At 38.2% G+C, this 21,755-nt stretch overlaps 2 protein-coding genes across 4 annotated transcripts in view; both read left to right on the top strand.

The window, feature by feature from the left end:
• Positions 1–21,755, top strand: part of LOC109680782 (polyphosphoinositide phosphatase-like) — a 134,751-nt gene that overhangs the window by 52,052 nt on the left and 60,944 nt on the right. Inside the window, 5 exon segments of the mRNA XM_074077010.1 lie at positions 147–295; positions 1,571–1,737; positions 11,819–11,957; positions 18,287–18,345; positions 20,540–20,687. Of these exon segments, the coding sequence (XP_073933111.1) occupies positions 147–295; positions 1,571–1,737; positions 11,819–11,957; positions 18,287–18,345; positions 20,540–20,687 (662 nt within the window).
• LOC109700001 (polyphosphoinositide phosphatase) overlaps positions 1–21,755 on the top strand; it is a 328,419-nt gene that overhangs the window by 247,800 nt on the left and 58,864 nt on the right. The gene's annotated exons all lie outside the window — the stretch shown is intronic.

Below are 21,755 nucleotides of genomic sequence, written 5' to 3'. Positions count from 1 at the left end.
GCTTTACTGAATAATTAATATTTCTTCAGGAGTAACACTTGCCCACAGTTTTTCCTCTACCTCTTTAAGAAAAGGGTTTTCATTTACTGTGGAAGTGGTTTTGGTGACTGAATTATAACTGAAAATCTTAAGGCATTTCTCTTTAGACTGGCATTCTTCGAACCAACTGTGTGGACTGTTTGGATCGCACCAACACGGCACAGTTTATGGTGGGGAAATGTGCTCTGGCTTACCAGCTGTATTCTTTGGGGTTGATTGACAAGCCTAATCTACAGTTTGATACAGATGCAGTTAGGTAAGCCTAATTTCTGCTGTTTGGATGCCAGCAATGAATGACAGAAAGCAACCTGATTAATAATAAGAACTTTTAGCTTCTCAATGATTATGTTGCTAGAAGACAGTATTTGAATTAATTCTGTGACAAATATTTCTATTAAAGATTTGTGTAAAGATTTGCTTGTGTTATGAATATTTTGTAGATAAATCCCAATGGTTTATACAAGCTACTAGTTTCTTTAAAAATCCAGATGGCACTGGATTGTACTGTGCCTTCATACATTTTGAGTTAAAAATATAAGATGTATAAAAGATGGATTCTTCACCGAGGATTACTGTTTCTTTACTGACAAGTGACTATGACATTGCCTGCAATACTATTTTTTTGAAAATAAAATGATAGCTGTTCTTGGTCATTTTGAGATTTTCGCAAAGGCTCAGCTGAGGAAGTAACCAGCTTACACGTGCCAGATCCACAGATATCATTGAGCTTGAAGAAACACTATTTTCAAACACAAACATATTTCTAAGAAAGACTATGGTTTATCTGTGTGCTTTGGTCAGAATGTTTGTGTCTCTCAAATTTATCTATTGAAATCCTTACCCCCAAAGTGCTGGTATTAGGAGGTAGGGCATGTGTGAAGCAGTTAGATCTGAGAATGGAATCCTCATTACTAGAATTAATACCCTTTTAAAAGAGACCACAGAGAACTAGCTATCCACATCCTCATGTGAGGACACAATGAGAAAGCACCATCTCTAAACTGGGAGGTGGCCCTCATCAGACACAAAATCTGATAGCTCCTTTGTCTTGGACTTCACAGCCTTCAGAACTGTGAGAAACAAATGTTTGTTGTTTATAAGCTAGGCAGTTTATGATATGTTGTTATACCAGCCTGAATAGAGTAAGGTACTGTCTACAACAAGAGCGAAGCTTTTTTTCAAAGGTAATTCAAGAGAGAATAAAATTTGGTCATGGGAGATAAATTGATCTGGCAGGCCATAGAACCTTAGGAGTCTTTTTAATATGATTAGAAACAACTTAGTCTGGCTTTGATGTGCTGTATTTTGGGTGCTCTTACTTTCTTTTTAGTGTTTTCTGTAACCTTTACACTTACTGGAATATCATTATGAAATATTACACATTTACATTTATTTTCAAGATGGTGAGGGGTTTACTTGAAAGGCTCAGAAGAATTCATAAAACAAAAGACTTGTTCTGAGTCTGTGACTAAGTGAATGACTTGTGCAGTAATTTTGGTAAAATTCATTAATGTGTTTTTCTTCTGCTTAGGTTATTTGAGTAACTCTATGAAGATCATGGTGATACCCTGTCCCTTCAGTATGGTGGTTCTCAACTTGTTCATCGAGTAAAGACCTACAGAAAGATAGCACCGTGGACTCAGCACTCAAAAGACATCATGCAGACTCTGTCTAGGTATTACAGCAATGCTTTTTCAGGTAATTCTGAAGTAATAGGTATTTCTAAGACTTACCCTGAATAAACATTTTGAATTTTAAATACAGCACATTTTCATTTTGACACTTGTGGTTGCAGTTTTTATATAATGCAACATGCTTTGGTTCCTTGGCTTCTGTCTCCTTTTTTAGGTCTACTTGTATTGTATTTATAAATTTGTCTGGGGTATTGAATATTTTTTCAAATAGGATTCAAAATCTTGATAAGTACCTAAGAACATAAATATTACTAATACTTTAAAATGTCAGCTAGAAATGGATATGGTAAGAGTAGCATTAAATTATACTTCTTTTATGACTTGTTAATACTCAATGTAATAGGTTGTTATAATGGTATTTTTCTTGTATCCATTCTGGTGCCTTTCCCAATACAATAGATATCACAAACCAAAGTGATTGTGAGAAAAATGTTCATGTGCAAAGGAAGTACTTAATGATCCATTCCATTTTGAACAAATTAAGGATAAAATGTTCAGTGTGGAGAAGATGATTGATAAAGAAGTCCTTTGGAGTGAACTATCGCCTGCATGCCTATTACCCATCCCCACTCACATGATGGAAAGGAAGGGCTTCAGTGGCACTCTGGGTAAGCCTGATGTGCTGTCCTCCACTGGAGGGACCCCACACATTGGCTGTGGGGATGTGGACTGCTGTACAACACATCAGTAGCAGAGGGGTGGCCAAGGAGAGTGCTACCAAGATGAGAACCTCCTGTACTGCTGAAGTTGGTTGGGCCACAGGATATTTGAATGTTTATTGGTAACCAGATGTGGACCTCATGGAGGAGACTATCAGCATTGGGTTGGCCTGGATCCTGGCCAATAAGGCCCCTTGAGGGACAGAAAGACCCTAGCAATAAGAACCAGGAGGTGAACACTGGACATCTAAGGAGCTAAGGAAGGAGCTACAAGAACTTCCTGATTAAAAATACTGCATGTGCCCATATCAAAGGAATTGCAAGACAGTCTCCAGTAATGGGAGCCCCAGCGGCATCCAGAAAGCATCCACAAGGGACAGCTTCTGGGCCCAGAATGAATGAAAGTCAACCTTTTATGCCCCTGTTCCTGTTACTTTTCTATGCTGCTCAATAAATTACTATAAACCTTGCAGCTTAAACTAGTGCACCTTATGTCACAGTTTCTATTGATCAGAAATCCAGATACAACTTAGCTGACTTTTCTGCCTAGGATCTCCTAAGGCTTTAGTTATGAAGTCAGTCTGGCTGACAAGCCTTCTTTGGAAAGCTTGGCTCTGAATGGATCCATCTTCTAGCTGGAGTGCTTATTGGCAGAATTCAGTTCCTTGCAGTTCTTTGTGGCTATAGGACTCAATAGCAGCTTGCTTCCTCTCAGGTGGCAAAGGAAAGAGTCTGTAAAATGAGGCTGCTAGCAAGACATTCTTTTGTGAGGTAAGGTCACTGTGGAAGTGACATCCCATCATCTTTGCCATATCCCACTGGTCAGAAGCAAATCACAGGTCCCACACATATTCAAGGGAAATGTGTGTCAGTTTCTGAAGGCTGCTGTAACAAAAGAGTATCATCTGATGACTTAATACTACAGAAATTGATTATCACACAGTTCTGGAGGCTAGAAGTCTAAAATCAGTGTCAGTAGGGCAACTCTCCTCAGGAGGATCCTGACTAGCTCTTCGTAGCTTCTGATGGCTACTGGCAATCCTTGTGTTCCTTGACTTTCAACAGTAACACTTGAGTCTCTGCCTTTGTTGTCACGTGGTAGTCTCCCTTCATGTCTGTTTTCAAGGCTTTCTCCTGTGTCCTCTCACTTCTTATGAGGACACCAGCCATACTGAATGAAGGGCCTTCTCAACTACAGTGTGATTGCACCTTAAAGTGACTATATCTACAAAGACCTGTTTCCATATAAAGTCACATTTACAGGTACTGGGGGTTAGAGCTTATCTTTTTGGAGACACAACTTGGCACACAAAAGTTATGGGGAAAGTGAAAGGGTATAATTATAAGTCATGCACTAATAAGTACAGCTTTTTTCTAGGTGTGTGTCACCCAGAAAAAGGTTTAGAAATGCCCTTATGGATAGAGCAACTGCTCTTCTGCTCCTCTCCTATCTTCATTGTCCCTGTAATGGGGATCATTATTGACACTTAAGGACCAAGGTTTTTTTATAGGACTAGAAGAAAAAAAGAATGAGTGTGTAGCTATACCTAATTTAATGAGGAAGGCATAATATTAAAAGGTAATGATTGTCATGAGAAAGCAATATGCATATATACAAAGGTAAGGCAAAAGTATGCACAACTGAAAGATGAGCTATGAAAGGTATTATGAATAATGTGGCTAAAACAGACTTCTTTATTTTAAGAAGCATGGTGTCATTGGAGTGTATGCCTTACTTTAAAATTACAGTGGGTATTATATAATGATAATATGGAACAATTTTATTTAAAGTATTCAAAGTATTTAAGATAACTGCAAAACTTAATCAGTCTCCTCATGTCATGCCTCTGGGGTAGTAAGGAAGATATTGATTAAGAAACTAGAATAATGAAACCAAATGTGGTGGTACATGCCTGTAATCCCAGCACTCAGAAGCAAAGGCAGAAGAATTGCAAGTTCGAGGTCAGCCTGGGCTACATAGTGAGTAGAATAATGAAATTAGGTAGTTAGGAATATTACCCTTAGTTACCCTTACCCTTGGTTTGTTTGTTGGCAGTTTAAACTTGGGGCCTTGCGCTTGTTAGGCAGGCTCTTTTACTGCTTGAGCCACTCTGCTGTCTCTTTTCTGTGATTTTCTTTTTCTTTCTTGAGATCGGGTCTCTCAAACTATTTGCCCAGGTGGCTTCAAACTGCGATCCTCCTGATGTCTGCCTCCTGAGTAGCTAGGATTATAGGCATGAGCCCCTTGGTTTGTTAGACAAATAGATGCTATGTGGGCAACTCACTTGATCCTCTTTCAGGCTTCTTTTAAAAACTGTTCTTAAAGCTAGGTACAGTGGTGATGTGTACCTGTAGTTCTAGCTACACAGGAGGCTGAGGCAAGATGATCACTTGAGCTCCTAAGTTTGAGGCTAGCCTGGACAACATAGCACAACCCCATTGTTAAAAAAACTAAAAGCAAGGGAGGAGAGGAACAACAGAGGGTGATGGTGGATAAATATGATTGAAGTACATTGCATACATGTATAAAAATGTCATAATGAAACCCATTTTGTAAAAAGAAAATACATGTGAAATTAATGAGATAATAAATGAATAAACAAACAGGAAAACTGTTCTTGAGGCCTCACACTGTGTCATGCTCTGGAGGCTGTCTCCAGGGAGCATTTTTGGTTTCCAGCATAAATGGTTGCCTAGGCAGGTGGAGGATGCCTTATCAGAAACATGTTGGTACCTGGGCACTCCCCTCAGATGTTAGGAGGAACTTTGAATTCCCTTAAGAACCTTGTTGAGCTGCTTCTAATTTGTTCCATACACTCAAATTTTATAAGTTTGGATTTTCTTGCTGAAGCTTGTTGAATTTAAATCCCATTATAAGAAAAAAAGTTAATAATAGAACTGTATATATGTATATATATATATACATATATACACCTATGCATACATATATTTATATACATATACCCCACAAGTGTATGTGAGTATAATTTAAATGTAGTGAATGCATGTGTATGCATGCAGGAGAACCATGTATTCCTCAAACAGATTTTTTTTTAAATACAAGAAAATCTCAGTTCTAGAGAAGTGATCACCAAAGAGGGAGCTGAGCTGGTCCCCTAGCATTATGAAGTGCTCTGGGGTACTGCGGTAGTTGCTTTCCCTTTCTGCTCTGTTGAAAGAGGGACATGCACGAGGATGTGCTGAGAAAAATTTAATTTGTCGAGAATATTTATATAGCCTAAGGTCATCCTTCAAAGAGCAGATTTTAACTAAGTTGCATTTGGCTCTAGCAGAAAGAAAACAAATAGAAAAATGTTTTAATAGCATTTTCAATAACATTGATAACTTAGCTTAAAACTCTACTCTCTTAACCTCTCCTACAACCAAAGCAGTTGAACATGACAGTAAAAAAGCTACAAGTTTTTACTCTCAGTTTAGACTGACTGCAGTTCTCCAAAGGACTCAAAAAAGCCTAACAAGCTGAATATGGTGGGGCATGCCTGTAATCCCAGGTATTAGGAGAGGAGGAGCACAAGTTCAAGGCCAACCTGGGAGACCCTATCTTAAAAACAAAATAAAAAAAAAAGCAAAAAGGACAGGAGTTGTGGTACAAGTGGTAGAGTATTTGCTAGCATACATGAGGCCATGGGTTCCCTCAGCATTGCAAAAATAAAACTACTTCACCTTGACAGTCTTACTATGTTTCCCCAGTGTGTTCATTTGCTTACTCTCCAAAATGGCCATTTTATGCCTGTCCTCTCCTCAAACCTACAATCCCCAATCTCAGCTCCTGACCTTGGCTCGTACCTCACTGAGAAAATAAAGGTCATTGGAAGGAGACTCCTTTTTACCACCAAATGCAAAAGATGTCCCTATCTGCAGTTACCCTGTGTTACAATGTGTGGAGTGTCCCTGCCCAGTTTGATGCTAGGCCCTCTGCTGTGTTTCGAATCTTGCCCACTTGTTTTCTCCTGCAATACACACTCACTGCTGTCTGTGCATCACCACTGTCTCCCTCTTTACTGCATCACTTCTATTAACTTGAAGGCACACCTAAGTGCATTCCATCCAACCTTCCATCTCTCTGATCCCACATCCCCTTCCAGCTACAATTCTAGTTCTCTGCTCTACTGAGCAAAACCTCTTTAAAGAGTTGTTGTACATGCTTGTTTTCTGTATTCTCCACTGGACATCTGCCCTATTATGACACTTATCAAGGTCACCAGCAGTCTCCACATTGCCATGTCCACTTGTTGCTTTTCTTTCTCCATTTTACTCAACCATTAAACAACTTTTATCTTAGCTGACCGTTCGCTCTTTTAAATAACTCTCTTTTATCTCTTTCTGTCTCTGTTGACTTCTCCTGCTCCATTTTTAAACCCTACTCCTTTCTTCTCTTTCTACTTTTCCCATAGGGGTATCTCATCCAGCTTTTAAGCACCATTCATTTGACATTTACATTTGTATCTCTAACTTTGACTTCTCTACAAACCCCAGATTCATCCAAATGCCTATCTAAGCATGTCGTCTTGAATGTTACATTAGATTTCCACAGTAACTGGGTACGGCATTACTCAGCTGTGTTCTCTGCTGAGGATCTCAAAACACTGAAGTCAAATGAAATAAAAACAAAGCTAACCTGTTAGTCCACTTGGGCTCTTAGAGTCTTCCTGACTTACTCAGGTTGCTGGTAGAATTCTATGCGGTTGTGAGACTGATGTCCCATGTTCTTGATGGCAGTTGGCTAGTGTCATTTTTTGTTCATAGGGACTGCTTATATTCATTGACTTGTGGCTTGTTCTGTTTTAAAGCCAGCAATGGTATATTAAATCCATGGCATTCTTCAAATCTCTTTCTTCTATCTTCTTCTGTCTTCAAAGGATTCATATGATTCTAGTGGGCCCACCTAGATAGTCCAGGGTAATATTCCTAACTTGAAATCAGTGATTAGTAGCTTCAGTTATATCTGCAAAGTCCCTTTTGTCATGTAATATAAAATATTCATGGGTATGGTACTAGGGAACAAAGGTCTTGGGGGCCAAATTTCTTCCTACCATTGATCACTAATAAGAATCTTGGAGATGGAGATAGGAACATTGCAGTTTGAGGCCAGCCTGGGCAAAAAGTTAGGGAGATCCTATCTCAAAAATAAGCTGGGCATGGTGATGCATACCTGTGGTTCCAGCTACTTGAGAAGCAGAGGTAGGAGGATCTCAGGTCTCAACCCTGGACAGAAGTGCAAGACCCTATCTTAAAAACAAACAAAGCAGGAAAAGGGCTGGCGGCATGGCTCAAGTGATAGATCACTTGCCCAGAAAGTGTGAAAGGGTGAGGACCTGAGTTCAATCCCTAGTAACACACACACACACACACACACAATCTCAAACTTACCAAAACTCTTGACTCTTACCTATTTCTGTACTTGTTGAACCTATTTCTCCACTTGTTTACATCTCAGCACCCACTGTTCAATTCAGAAATCTAGGAGTCATCCTAGAATTCTCTATTTTCCTCATCAGTCACCCTCCCCTGCAATCCCATGTGTCAGCAACTCTTAGTGTTTCTACCTCCAAAATACATCCCAAATTCTTCCACTATTTTCATCCCTATTGCTGCCATACTAGTACACACAACCAGTATTTCTTATTTGGATAGCTGCAGAAGCTCTGATTCCTCTCTCCTTCTTTCTTCTAGGCTAACTCATAGCAGCCAAGGTGAGTTTTTGAACATTAAGTCAGCCCCATGGCTTCCCTTTCAGCATTTTCCATTGCATTTAAAACCAAATTCCTTATCATGACCTTTAAGGCCTGGTGTGATCTGTGTCTAACACTCTGTTCTTTCCCATTCCCACTGCCCTCCAGCCTCCCTGGCCTTCTTTTTGTTTCTGGAGCTGCTCAGCTTGTTCCTCCTTTAGGCCTTTGCAGTTCTTTGTTGTTCTGCTTGGGTTGAAGGCTATGCCTTCTGAACTCTGTGTGACCACTTCCTTCATATCCTTACAGTTGACATGTTACTTCTTCTGACCCTTGGCCTCTACCATTTTCCCTGAATGCCCAACCAAAGTGTCTTTCTCTCATGACTCCCATGTCACTATTTTATTTGTTTTCATCGAACTTACATACTCTGAAAGTACCTTGTCTATTATTTGCTTGGATATATTTTAGTTTCCTGCTGTGAATCATAAGCCCCTAAGAGCCGGTCAGTCTTATATCCCCGGTTAGAGACATACTCGGTTCTTGGAATGAGTGAATTATTTTTCAATTATTAAATTAATGTATTAATTATAGAAAGTACAGAATAGCTCACAAATCATATAATCCCTACCTTCCAGAGATAGCAACTTGTTCATATTTAGGGGAACACAATGTGTCTGGTTTTATTATACATGTAATTTATAATCTGTTTTGCCCTTTTCAATAATGTGAATAATCTTTATGGCCTTAAATATTCTCATGCAACATGAATGTTTAGTAACAGTGGTACTCTGTCCTTTAGAAGTGTCATAATTTAGTTATTTGTTATTGTGAGTCTAGGGACCTTCTAAGTAAACATCTCTGCATATCTCTTACCTTTCCCTTTGTAAACTCTAGAAGCATATTTATTAGGTCATAAGGTACAAATATTTTTCAAGGCCTTTATGAATTAGATACTTTTCACAGCCTCAAACTCTGATAAAGAACTTAAGGGAGGAAAGATTCATTTTGTTATGGTTTCAGAGGGTTCAGCCCATAGTCAGTTGTCCCCATGTACTTAGGCAGAACATCATGGCAGCAGGACTTGTGGAGGAGCTTCTTCACCTCATGGCAGACAGGAAGCAGAGATTGGGGAATGCAAGAAAGGGCCAGGGCAAGCTATCGCCCCCCAGAGACATGCCCCCCATGACCTCCTTTCAAGTAGGCCTTACCTCCTACTTTGACCACCTCCCAGTAGTGCCATCAATGGGTGAAACCATTCTTGAGATCAGAGCCCTCGTGATCTGTCTCCCAAAACACCCTCACAGACATACTCAGAAGTGTGCTACTAATCTGTAGACATCTCTTCACCATTTGAGTTGACAAGCAGTATCAGCCATAGCACTTTATGTATATGTATATGATGATATTGCCTTCATGAAGGATCAATCAGTTAATACTCCCTTCAGCAGAGTGTAGGAGTGCCCATTGTGAAAAGTATTTATCACCTTAGCAGGTAGAAAATGGTGTGTTGTTTTAATTTATACTTGTTTGATAACTAGTGAAGTTGCATTTTTGGTGAACTTATTCAAAGTACACACATCACATCTGTGTGATTATTGTGATAACTCCATAGATATATTATTAATGTATGCTAATAAAATCACTTATATGAAAGGAAAAAGTACTATGGAATTTATGTAGTATTTCCTTCTATTCTGATTCAGAGACTATCCCAAACTTAAATCAGAATAACAAGTGTTTTAGTTACAAAATAAATTTTTAACTAGTTAAAAATTGCTATATTCAGGCTTGATGTATTTAAATATAGTTAATGATAAAAACTATATGGCACTTGAATAGTACATATTGTTTTTAAAAAATTTTTTTTTGGTGCTACAGATGGAACCCAGGGTGTAGGGCATGCTAGGTAAGTGCTCTCCTACATCTCTAGTCTCTTTTTAAAGCATGATTGAGAATAAAAATAGGTAATCATTTTGCCCTCTTGTTATCAATAACTACAGCAAACCTACCTGTTTTAAGCTTCTGTCTATATCCAAAGTGCTTCCATCTTCCTGGAAAAGGTTGTCTTAATTTGCAGTCAGAAGTAGCTGCTAGAAGATCCTCAGGCTCATTAGAATGGCTTACAGCCCAAGCTGACATCACATATATGTGTAAAGTTTGAAGTTTTCTTTACAGTCCTTTGAAGGAATATCCTGTTTTTTGTTATGTTTCTGACATGTTACATTTTACCATACTTGCTAAAATTTAAAGGAAGCTACCGTTAGGTTTAAAGGATGAAAGAAGCCCTTTGAAAACATGGCTGAAAAATGAGAATCTTTTCTAAGTAGCATTAAGATACTTTGAGACACTACATGAAATGAACTGTTAAGTGCCATTAAACTTGTTCAAGAAGCATAAAGAATTTAATTACTTTAAGAGTAGTATATTTACTTTTGTATTTTGTAGAGAGGTGCAAATCAGGGCAGTAATGTCTGCATCATGTAATACTTAATGTTTTCTCTCAACAAGTAGAAAAAAGCCTCTAATATACTCAGCATATAAGCACTCCCTTTAATATATTACTTTTAGCCTGAAAGATAAGTGCCATTTTAATGGAATGCTTCCGTCAAAATATTAATAACAGGAATACACATTTGATCTACCATATTTCATTCATTTGCTTTTGCTGAAATGATCAAATAACCCAGTGCTAATTTCAGTTATATGCATTCACTATGGCTGTTGGAAGAAAATTGATTTTATGATAATGTGATCTTGTTCCCAAAGCAGTCATTTCTACTTTGCTTCCTTTTCAGTCCTACATTCATTTTCAGAAAGAGGTTATTATTTATATTGTGAATGTCTGTCACAAACTCGAATATACAAGGCTCTAGACAAGAATGGGAAGAAGGAAATAAGGGGAAAGAATAAAGGGTGCCAGGGAGGAGAAAGTATAGGGTGGGAAGGATGGTTCATGAGACCACTTCAGTGTTATTTATACCAAATATAATCCAGAAAAGGAAGAGGAAAGAGAATATATGTAGAGTCTGTTTTATTAGTCCATAGTACAGTTTGAAAAGACAATTTGGAGTGACTGAATAGTTAGAATGAGGCTGTTATTCATGGGCCTTTGCTGTCTTCATTATCTACCACAAAAGAGAGGAGCCAGGCTCACAGATGGGCCTGTGGGATGCAAAATGTGGTAAACATTGTCTCTGTTAAAGAAAGGAAACATATCTTTTCAAGGATTAAAAGTGGAAAGTATAGCTGACTTGCCCAAGGCTGTACAAAACAGAATCTAGCTGGAAATTGAGGCATTTTATTCATTGCTGACAACTAATTCTGCTTGTCTTTACTTTGCTTTGTGAACATATATTTATTTGAGGTAAACCTGTGGTGAGGATGTTTTCATTTTAAAATGAAATCAATCTCTAAGGTATTGTGGCAATTCTTAAAGATTTTTTAAGAATCTTTCATCATTCAAGAAGTAGTTTATGTTCCCCTATCCCCTATGTTATGAAAGGTATGGCACAAAAAGGACACATTTTGAAGTAGGATTTTAATTCTCATCAGAATTGTGTTGACTCTTTTAGATTGCATGTATGTGTATGGTGTTTGAAATATAAATGCTGCTTTTATTTTCAGAGATCTGTTCTATGAAATCACACTTATGTCAGTATCCTCCTGAGAAGATATTCTGTGAGTTGAAAAGTTCAGTAATGGATCTTCTGAAATACATATTTTTGCCTTTTTGATGCTGATAGACAAGATTCCATTAATCTCTTCCTGGGAGTTTTTCATCCTACAGAGGGGAAACCTCATCTCTGGGAACTCCCAACAGATTTTTATTTACATCACAAAAATACCATGAGACTTTTACCAACAAGAAGAAGGTATTTTTTTCTTCCTGCTCTATCATATAAACTCACATTTGATGTTATTTTTTCTTTTTGAGAAATTATCATGAAGGCTAAAGTTTTCAGTTTTACCACATTTGCTGAGTTTAGTATTATTGCTATACCAATAGTTGGCTAGGGAAATTGTGGTTATCAATTCATGTTTTGCATATTTCCCTAAGATGAGTTGAAGCTTCGGAACCTCATGATTGAACACAGTGAAGCTGCAGTAAACAAATCAGCAGAATCAGTTTTGACTGTTTCGTACACTCATGTGGAAATCCTTAAGAAGTTTAAGATTCAAGGAGTCAGTCTTGGAGTTTTTAAGAGAAGCCTCTAAGCAGCATTTACTTTGTAACATTGTACTTACAAAATGTTCTCCAAAGCTTTCCTCCAGGAAACAACCAACTCTGGGTGACACTGTTAAATAGAAACCCAGAGCAGTAATACCAGTGTTAGACAACCACCCTTACCACTCATTTTGACTTTCTAAAATCATTTGCCAGTAAAGTCTATTTGGTTAAAGTTAAATTAGTATTAATATTTTCAGAAGAAATGAACAGTTTACCTGAAGCATTTTAATATTGTGCCATGTAGCGTGGGTGTCAGGGCCCAGGTGGAGTTGAGTTGCAATCTCTGGGGTTATGTGACCTTGGACTAAGTCTTTAGCCAGTTTAAGCCTGCTTTCCTGATCTACAAGATGGAAGTGGCTAGACACACTCTCAGAGTCATTGTGAGAACTTGATGAGAAGGTTCTTTGATGTTTTTAACTGAGCATTCATGATGTAATCAATTTTGCCAGTAAGCAAAATTTTTAACATATAGGAGGTTGGAGCTTGTTCTATTCTGCTCAAAGGCCTGTAACAAATATTAAATAGTCCCATTGTGCTCTTTTTCACACAGCATTGCTTGATATAGCCCTTATTTTATACAAAGATGTCTCCTAAATTCTCTAAGGGTCATTGCTAGCCTGTGCTGATTCTGCATACATACCGCAGACAACTGATGAATTAGCAAATATTGACATAGCTATTACTAAGTTGTTTGTTGTTTTAGAAATATTTGAAGTATTAGGGAAGGCTCAGGATTTTTTTTTTTTCTACCTTGGACTAAATAATGCTTGCAATGTGACTCCGTGTGTGTGTGTGTGTGTGTGTGTGTGTGTGTGTGTGTGTGTTGCTGGGGATGGTAAGTGCCTGCTCTTCCCAGTCAAGGGTGGCCCCTTTATAATCCTATGCTGTGCTTAAGTTATGGGACTGGGCTGTGTTGCAAATAAATGATGATTTGTTGTTTAAAAAAAAAAAAGGCTCAGGATTTATGTTTCTCACATTTTCTTCTTATCAGTATAAATACCAGTATTTAGCTTTACTGATGAAACTGACCATAGACAAATGTGGTTGATTTGCTGAAATTTTATATTACCCAGTGTTGAAGCTGTGAAGATACAACATAAGAATAACCAAAGCTCAATTTTCTGCTGCAGAAATTGGCTACATATCACGAGTATGAATTAAACTACTTGCTTACTTTGAGTTACATAACTAAGGCAAGTGCTTTTGGAAATGATGTGTGGGAATAAAAGGAAGCTGGTATTACATCCCCATTTTCTAAAAGCAGGAAACTGAGGTGCAGAGAGAATGCCTGGCTGACATTGTTCAGCAGTCAGATGATTCAGCAAGTGTCAGCCAAGCCTGCACCTGAAAATAAAATCTTATCAAAGTAGGCAATATGGCTCACTCAGCTGATTCAGTCCCCCATGTTTAGCTTTGTTCTCTAGAATATCAGATTGTCTGATGGGATCATCAGTTGATACCACTCATAAACAGTACTTATAAATACCTTAAGATACATGTTTCGTTTTGAACCTTCTAGTGCACCCACCTGTACAAGTTATTTTGATCACTAAGTTAAATCAGTACAATTCTCAAAAGAAATGAACAGTTTGGCCAGTGGTAGTAACAAGACAAGAGCATGGAGTCAGGCTCAGGCAGAGTTCAGTTGGATTTTTTCCAAGTATGTCCCTTGAGGCCTGTTATTTAACCTCTCAAAACCTCATTTTGTCATCTAAAAGAGAGATAACTCTACATATCTCACAAGGTCATTTTGAGACTAAAATGAGAAAAAATACGTGGAAAGTACTTAGCACTGGGTCTGACACATAACACACATAGTCCTGAAGCAGCCAGGCTCTCAAGCACCTGCCTTATTAACTACCTGGGTGACCTTGGTAAAGTCAGTCAGCTGGTTTAATTCTGTATCCACATCAGTAAATAAGGTTTCTCTGAAAATCAAATGAGATCATTTAAGTGCTTAGCACATAGTAAGTCCAATGTGTGTTAATATTGCTATTATCCTTTACGTCTCCATTCACTAGTTCTTCACATTTACTAAAAATCATATAGCTGTCCATAAAATCTGGAAACTTAGGCAATATTTTCTGTTAGAATGTAATATCAATAAACACTTTATTAAGAATATATCATCTGTGTTTTCAAACTTTTTGGCTATCCTATATTTTATATTGTGTTTACCAATGACTTATTCTGAGATTATGTTTTTATTTAATGTAAGGGAAGGGGGACTAAACCTAAGTCTTCCTAATGTTCAGCTGAACCAGGTCCTCTTGAGGTAACTACTTCTATTACCCCAAATCCCACATTTACTGATCTGCTCCAAACCACTATTAAACAAACCTTTGTTCTAAATTTGGCTAATATGTCATACTCACCTCAGATGCCATTTAAGTGTTTATAATGTCTCAAGCTGCTTTTAGATATTATATTTAATTATTTCATTGACTTAGAGTTGGGAGGGTCTCTGCCCCCACTTGTCATCTGATATGGGAGTTCCCTTTCTTTCCCCCCCAAGAAATCATCTGGCTTATGCTGGACATTGAGTTTGTCAGCTGGGACAGTCTCTGTTGGGGGAGCAGTGATTTTGCACAGTTCTCTTACACAATTCTTCCTCTTGTTGTGCTGAGATCTGCTTCCTTTTAATCTTACCTACTAAGCCCAGTTGAGCCCTCCAAGACCTTCAGAGCATGATTTCCTCAACCACTCGATAGTCTTTTAAATGTTTGAAGATGAGTTCATACATTCTCCAAATGTCTTCTTCACATTAAATAGCCCCTGTTTCTTCAGTTGTTCCTCAGGCTGTGAGTTCAAGTCCTCCCAGCATTTGGAATACTCTCCACCCTCCAGGCAATGACATTGTTCCTTTAAAACTGTGGCGTCTATGTCTGTGGCCAACAATAGTCAGAGTTAGATATGATTTGGGCCAGCTATTATGGAACCACTGAGACCACCACTCCCCTTGTCTTGAATAATGTTTTTGTCATTAAGCATTAGATCACATTAGCTATTTTCAGTATTGTCACAGCCTTTTCTGAGCACTTTCTTAGGGCCCCTAAGTCTTGAGACCATGTCTTGCTGCTGTACCATATCTGTACCATTCTTGTCATGCTCATATTTGACTTGCCTTCTTCCAAGCCACTTAAATATGCATCATACGTGATGACACTTCTAACTTTAGCTTCTTCAGATTTAATCAGCTGGCCATCTTGATCCCAATACAAGTCCTGCATGAAAATGTTGAATAGAACAGGGGAGATGGCAGGACCCTGTGGTATACCACCAGATAACTCCTCCCATCTGACATTGCTTAGTGCTTTTTGGTTAGAATCATTTGAACAGCTATAAGTCCACTTAACTATACTGTTGCTGTACCTACAGTTCACAAATATTGATTGCTTTATTTATGTTCATATATGTTTTTTCAGTGAGTTAGCTAGGGGAATTAAACACAGTCTTTGAAAATTCTTTAATCTTTCTAAGCCATCCAGTGGAACTGACACTCTTAACAACTAGGAACTAAAAAAAAGAGAAAAGAATCTGACTTAGTGTTCTGAACATTAGTCCCAAAGCAGGTTTCTGTCCTGAGTAAATGCTCTTGATAGAGGTCATGGAGGTAACGAAGCTTGCCCTTGTCCTGTCTCACCCTTCCTCCCCAAGGCAAGTATTTCTTATGGGCTTCTTTGCTTCTGAGACTCACTCAGAGGACTTGGACTTTCCAAAAGTATTGCTAAATCGCTTTATATTGATTAGGGAAGTGCAGTTTGGTAATGTATGTTTAAAGTTTGTGGTTTGATCTCAAATCACTAATACAAGATTATCACTTACTTTTTTTCTCTGCATAGTACATTCTGAGTTAAAACGCATTGTATATATTATTCACTGCTCCTAATCAGCTAATTGCAAGCAGCATTCTTTTTATTATTTATTTTTGCTGGTACTGGGAATTGAACCCAGGCCTCATGTTTTCTAGGCAAGTACTGTACCACAACCCTAGCCCACAGGCACTATTCTTTAGGGAAATCCACATGTACTAGCTGATACTTTTTCTGCTTTCTTCTTCTGCCCAGATTATTACAGAATCAAAATTACACTAATTCACACACATAGACACACAACCAACCTTCTAACAGTTAGCTCCTGCCTTTTTTCATAGCCCTCACCTGTTCATCTGATTCTTCAATAGGAAAGAAGATGGAATTTATCTGGTGTTGCTTCTATCTTAATATATGTGAATTCATAAAATTCACCAGTCATCTTTCTAGGTCACTCCCAGCACATCAGTGTCTTACCACTTGATTCCACTGTCTTGCTGGGGTTGGCATCACCCTCACTGATGTATGGTTTTTGGAATCTGTTACCCTCTCACTCTTGAGCATCACAACTGCATTTGCCCGTTTCCAGTGCAGTTCCATTCATCACTGTTCCTTAATGATTATTGATCTCAGTTGCACCAGGACACTTGCCTGCTTTTAGAGAGATACTCATGCTTCCTTCTGCCTCTTGGGCCATGTATAGTTTCCTTTTATCTTGTGTTTTTCTTTCAAGCATGAAAGTTGTCATGACTGGTGAGAGTAGAAACAATACTGGACTGAAGTAGCTCTGCTTTCTCTGTCATTTTCAACATGGCACTTCCAACCCGTAGATCAGTGTCTGACACAGAGTAGGTGCTTAATAAATGCTGAATAATTGAATGAATTCTCTGCAAGCAGACTACTGACCCTTTCCTTTCATGCTTTGAGATCTTGCTATTTAAAAGGCAGTTTGAGAACCAGTCCTGAATTCAGCATCACCCAGGAGCTTGTCATAAATATGGAATCTCGGGCCCTGACTACTGACTGAGAATCTGCCTTTTAATAAGATCTCCAAGTGACTCTGCTGCACAATGGATTTTGACAAGCACTGCTCTAAAACATAACTTCAGAAGCCTATCCTGCTGTCAGAGCACTGTTCCTGCCCTACTTCATTTGGCTTCCTGGTGCTCTCTTCATCATTCTTACTGTGGATTCCACTTGCCACCTCTGGGAGAGTTACAGTTTAATTTGGAGGCTCCTCCATTTCTTTATAATTGGAATTATTCATGATCATAATTTTAGCATTTTATTTTTATAAGTTTCTCGTATATTAAATTCTCTTTTAGTGTTTTTGGCCATATGCTTAAACTCTTAGAAATCTAGGTTTTTAAATTTTTGATACACTACTTCACATTATTGCACTTCCTAGTTCTCATGAACTTTGACATAGCACTGTCCCCCTAAATATCTATTTCATCAGAATTTGATTTAGAATTAAATCCAGTATTTAGAGAAAAGGTGGCTCAAGGTTCTTTCATGTTCCCTGCTTGTAGTAGATGGTCTTCCAGCAGAAACCCAGAGAGCTCCATTTCCCTATCCTTACCCTGACTGGCCTCTATAATCAAATAGAAAATATTTACAGTTCAAGATGAACAGGGCTATTGCCTAAGGGAGTGTGTTCATTGGGACTATCCAACACATTCCTTAATGATTTTGCTGAACTATTTAATTAGTTTCACACTGAGATGTTAAATGTGTAGTAGAGCAGAAAAGTAATCTAACTCTTGGATAGCCAGGTGCAAGGGAATCAAGGTTGCACTGCTCACCTGGCAGCACAGTTCCTGGGAGAAGTGAGCTCCGAGGGTTGGCTTAGTATATCCAAATCATCCTTTAGCTAAAAGTAACATCAGAGCATGTTGACTCTCAGGTATATTCATGGCATTGAAGTCTGTGACAGAGTTAAAACAAGAAAGGGGTTGGGAAAGAAATTCGCATATTGAAGACCTACTGTGTCAAAAGCTTGGCAGACATGTTTTTAAGAGAGAGAGAAAGGGAAAAAAACCCCTTTGAAACAGGAGGCAGCATCTTAACCGTAAATCATACAACTCTTTTTATCCAATGAACTGTAGAAACCAGCATTTTAATTTGGTCCATCTTACCCTTTTTTTTTTTAATTTTGCAGCTACACTTACTGGTGGACACCAGAGGTGATAAAGCATTTACCATTGCCTTATGATGAAGGTACGTAACTGGTTCTCTTATAGTTTTCACACTAACATATCTTGGAATTATGCCTAGATGAACCTGAAGCATATTTTATTAGAAAGAAATAAATAGCTACTCATCATTATGCTGCTATTTTAGTAAGCAGGAGATTGTAAAATCCCTTGGATTCTGAAAGGGCAGGGATTGTGGTATTCTTCTCTTTATCTTTGAAGGCCCATATCTTGTATTGCAGCTTACATTATTAGGCATGTCTCTCAAATATTTAGGTGATATACCAATTCATCATTTTCAGCTAGTACTGATTGTATTTCTATGTATTTAGGGGAAATAGGGAAGAAGTGAGGACCCTTTCACACAGAGAAATTAAACTTTTCCCCATAGCTAAGAAATGAACAGAGATACAAATTTGTGCACATTTTAGTCACATTGAAACTACATTTTAACAATTTGTCAGACAAAAAAATTGTATTACAGGAATACCTCAAATGTACTGTACATTATAATGATGTTTCAAAATTTAAATAACTTCCCAAATTTAGATATAGTTCAGTCCTGACTTTGTTACTAGGTGCCCTGACCACAGGCAAAGCAACTCTCCATTGGTAAAAGAGTAGCTAGCTAACCTGGAACACTCCAATCAAGGACTCCGTCAACTCATGGTTTGGTATCCCGACTTTGGGTGGGGAAGGTGGTAATAGATTGCAAGGGATTTTTAGTTCTTAATAAATTACTAATTCATTTTGAAAGTATTTGTAACTTAAAACTCTGGGCATATTCCTAAGAAGGTTTGGTTGTTCTGGGTAAAAGGAAAGGATTTTTACTCTCCAGCAGTGACCATTAACAGGACTTGAGTATAAACAAAAATTTAATGAAGTAGCTGCATGTTTTTCAGCTATACTGCAGGGGGTATTTAAGAGTAAAAAAGAATTTAAAGAACTGAGTAATTTGATTTCTAAAATAATTCCCTGCTCCCACCCTGGACCTCCAGGGACCCTCCTGCCACGTTTGAGCTGGTCACATCTTTAAATTGTGTCTTCTGTTTACACATTTCATTTATTTTCCAAATGTGTAAGTGCCAGGGACAGGAGAGTGAACCTTGTTCAGTGCGGTGTGAGCACAGTTGGTATTACATAAATGTCTACTGAATAATTTAAAGGGCTTTTTAATATGTTCTGTTTTATTTTATTTTTTATTCATTTATTCATATGTGCATACATTGTTTGGGTCATTTCTCCATCATGCCCCCCGCCCCTTCCCTCTTCCCCCCACCCGCCTTGCTTCCAGGCAGAACCTGTTCTGCCCTTTTCTCCAATTTTGTTGAAGAGAAGACATAAGCAATAATAAGAAAGACATAGTATTTTTGCTAGTTGAGATAAGGATAGCTATACAGAGAGATTCGTAGCATTGCTTCCATGCACATGTGTGTTACAACCCGAACTGATTCATCTCTACCAGACCTCTTCACTACTTCCTGGTCACCGTCCCATCATGGCCTCTGTCATTTTAAGGTTACTGTAGTAGCTCCTCTGAAGTGGGGACATCAAACACTTTCAAGTTTTGCGTTTCCTACCTATCCCCATTCCTCCCATATGTGCCCTCCCCTTAGTGTGTGACCCAAGTCCAACAACATTGCTGCATTTGCCCTAGATCTAAAGTCCGCATATGAGGAAGAATATACAATTTTTGGTCTCTGAGCCTGGCTGACCTCTCTCAGGATGATGTTCTCCAGTTCCATCCATTTACTTGCCAATGATAAGATTTCATTCTTCTTCATGGCTCCATAAAATTCCATTGTGTATAAATACTGCATTTTCTTAATCCATTCATCAGTAGTGGGGCATCTTGGCTGTTTCCATAACTTGGCTATTGTGAATAGTGCTGCAATAAACATGGGTGTGCAGGTGCCTCTGGAGTAACCTGTGTCGCATTCCTTTGGGTATATCCCCAGGAGTGGTATTGCTGGATCATATGGCAGATCTATGTTTAGTTTTTTAAGAAGCCTCCATATTGTTTTCCAGAGTGGTTGTACTAGTTTGCATTCCTACCAGCAGTGTACGAGGGTTCCTTTTTCCCCATATCCTCACCAACATCTGTTGTTGGTAGTATTTTTGATGATAGCTGTTCTAACAGGGGTGAGGTGGAATCTTATTGTGGTTTTGATTTGCATTCCTTAAAGGTGTTTTTGATTAACAGACAGTATCTCTCTTAGTTATCTGTGCTGCAAACTTAAAGAAGTTGGTAGTGAAGAAATTTCACAGATATGAAGAAGAGATTGATATCCACAATGAGTTCTTCCGGCCATATGAACTGAGCAGCTTTGATGATACTTTTTGCTTGGCTATGACAAGCTCAGCACGGTATGTTTTGAGTTCTCTGAGCTGTAAGTATTTGAAGACTATAGTTTCTCTGGTTCATGTTTTACTTTACCTGAAATCCATTCTGCAAGGCTGATCACAGGTGGATCTTCATTATGCTTAAATACATACTGTGATGGAAGCCTGCTACTTCAAGAGGTGGCCCTTCTTTTATTAGTAAAGTTAATTTCTCTCCTTTGATAAGTTGAAGTCTCTGCCCCATTATTAGTCCCTATTTGCCATTTGGAATAAACTCAGTATTTTTCATTGAATGTAGAAATTGACAGCTAGCATGACTTAGTAGAAGAAGCATTTCTTTACTACTAGAAAGGCTGGGATGTTCTGCATCAATTGTTGGCCACTGCCTGTGACCTTGACAAAGATAGCAACCTTATTTGAGCCTTATTTTCCTCTCTCTCTCTCTCTCTCTCTCTCTCTCTCTCACACACACACACACACACACACACACACACACACACACACACACACGGGCACGGGTAAATGATTAATAAATGGTAGCTGATATTACTATTTTTATTAGGCTCAGGATAAGACAAGTTCCTCTTCTGTAGGACAGCCGTCTGGATATTTGAGGAAGCCGTATTTTCTTTTCAGTGTAATATTCTTCATTCTTTCCTTTATAACTCACATGAGGCAGTTTCCAGACCTTTTCTCTCCTGATCTGTCATCTTTGGGCATACTTCATTTTCCTGTATCTCTTTTAGAATTTGATGAGACCTTTTATGAAAAATGGTAGGAGCAGAATAAGAAAATCGAGCAAAGCATATCACTTCTTGACTACGTTTTATATTAAAGTCTCAATTTTTGCATTTTACATTTTCTTCAGACACGACATGAGTATGCTTAAACATTGTATTAAATGTAGAAATATATTCTATGATTGTGTTTCCAAGAAATCCACATTTTGCATCACGTCCAGATAGTAAAAGTTTGGATTTTTATATGCTTGATTTTTTTCACTTAAACTTGTTAAAATTTAAGCCATTTTAATAATATTTTTGTCACTTCTAGAATTTTTCACAAAAGAATAAATGATATTATGTATATGGT

The sequence above is a fragment of the Castor canadensis genome, chromosome 1 (genome assembly GCF_047511655.1).
Source record: "Castor canadensis chromosome 1, mCasCan1.hap1v2, whole genome shotgun sequence".
Classification (NCBI taxonomy): Eukaryota; Metazoa; Chordata; class Mammalia; order Rodentia; family Castoridae; genus Castor; species Castor canadensis.
Note: the sequence above shows the minus strand (reverse complement) of the source record. Positions and strands in the feature narration are given on the sequence as shown.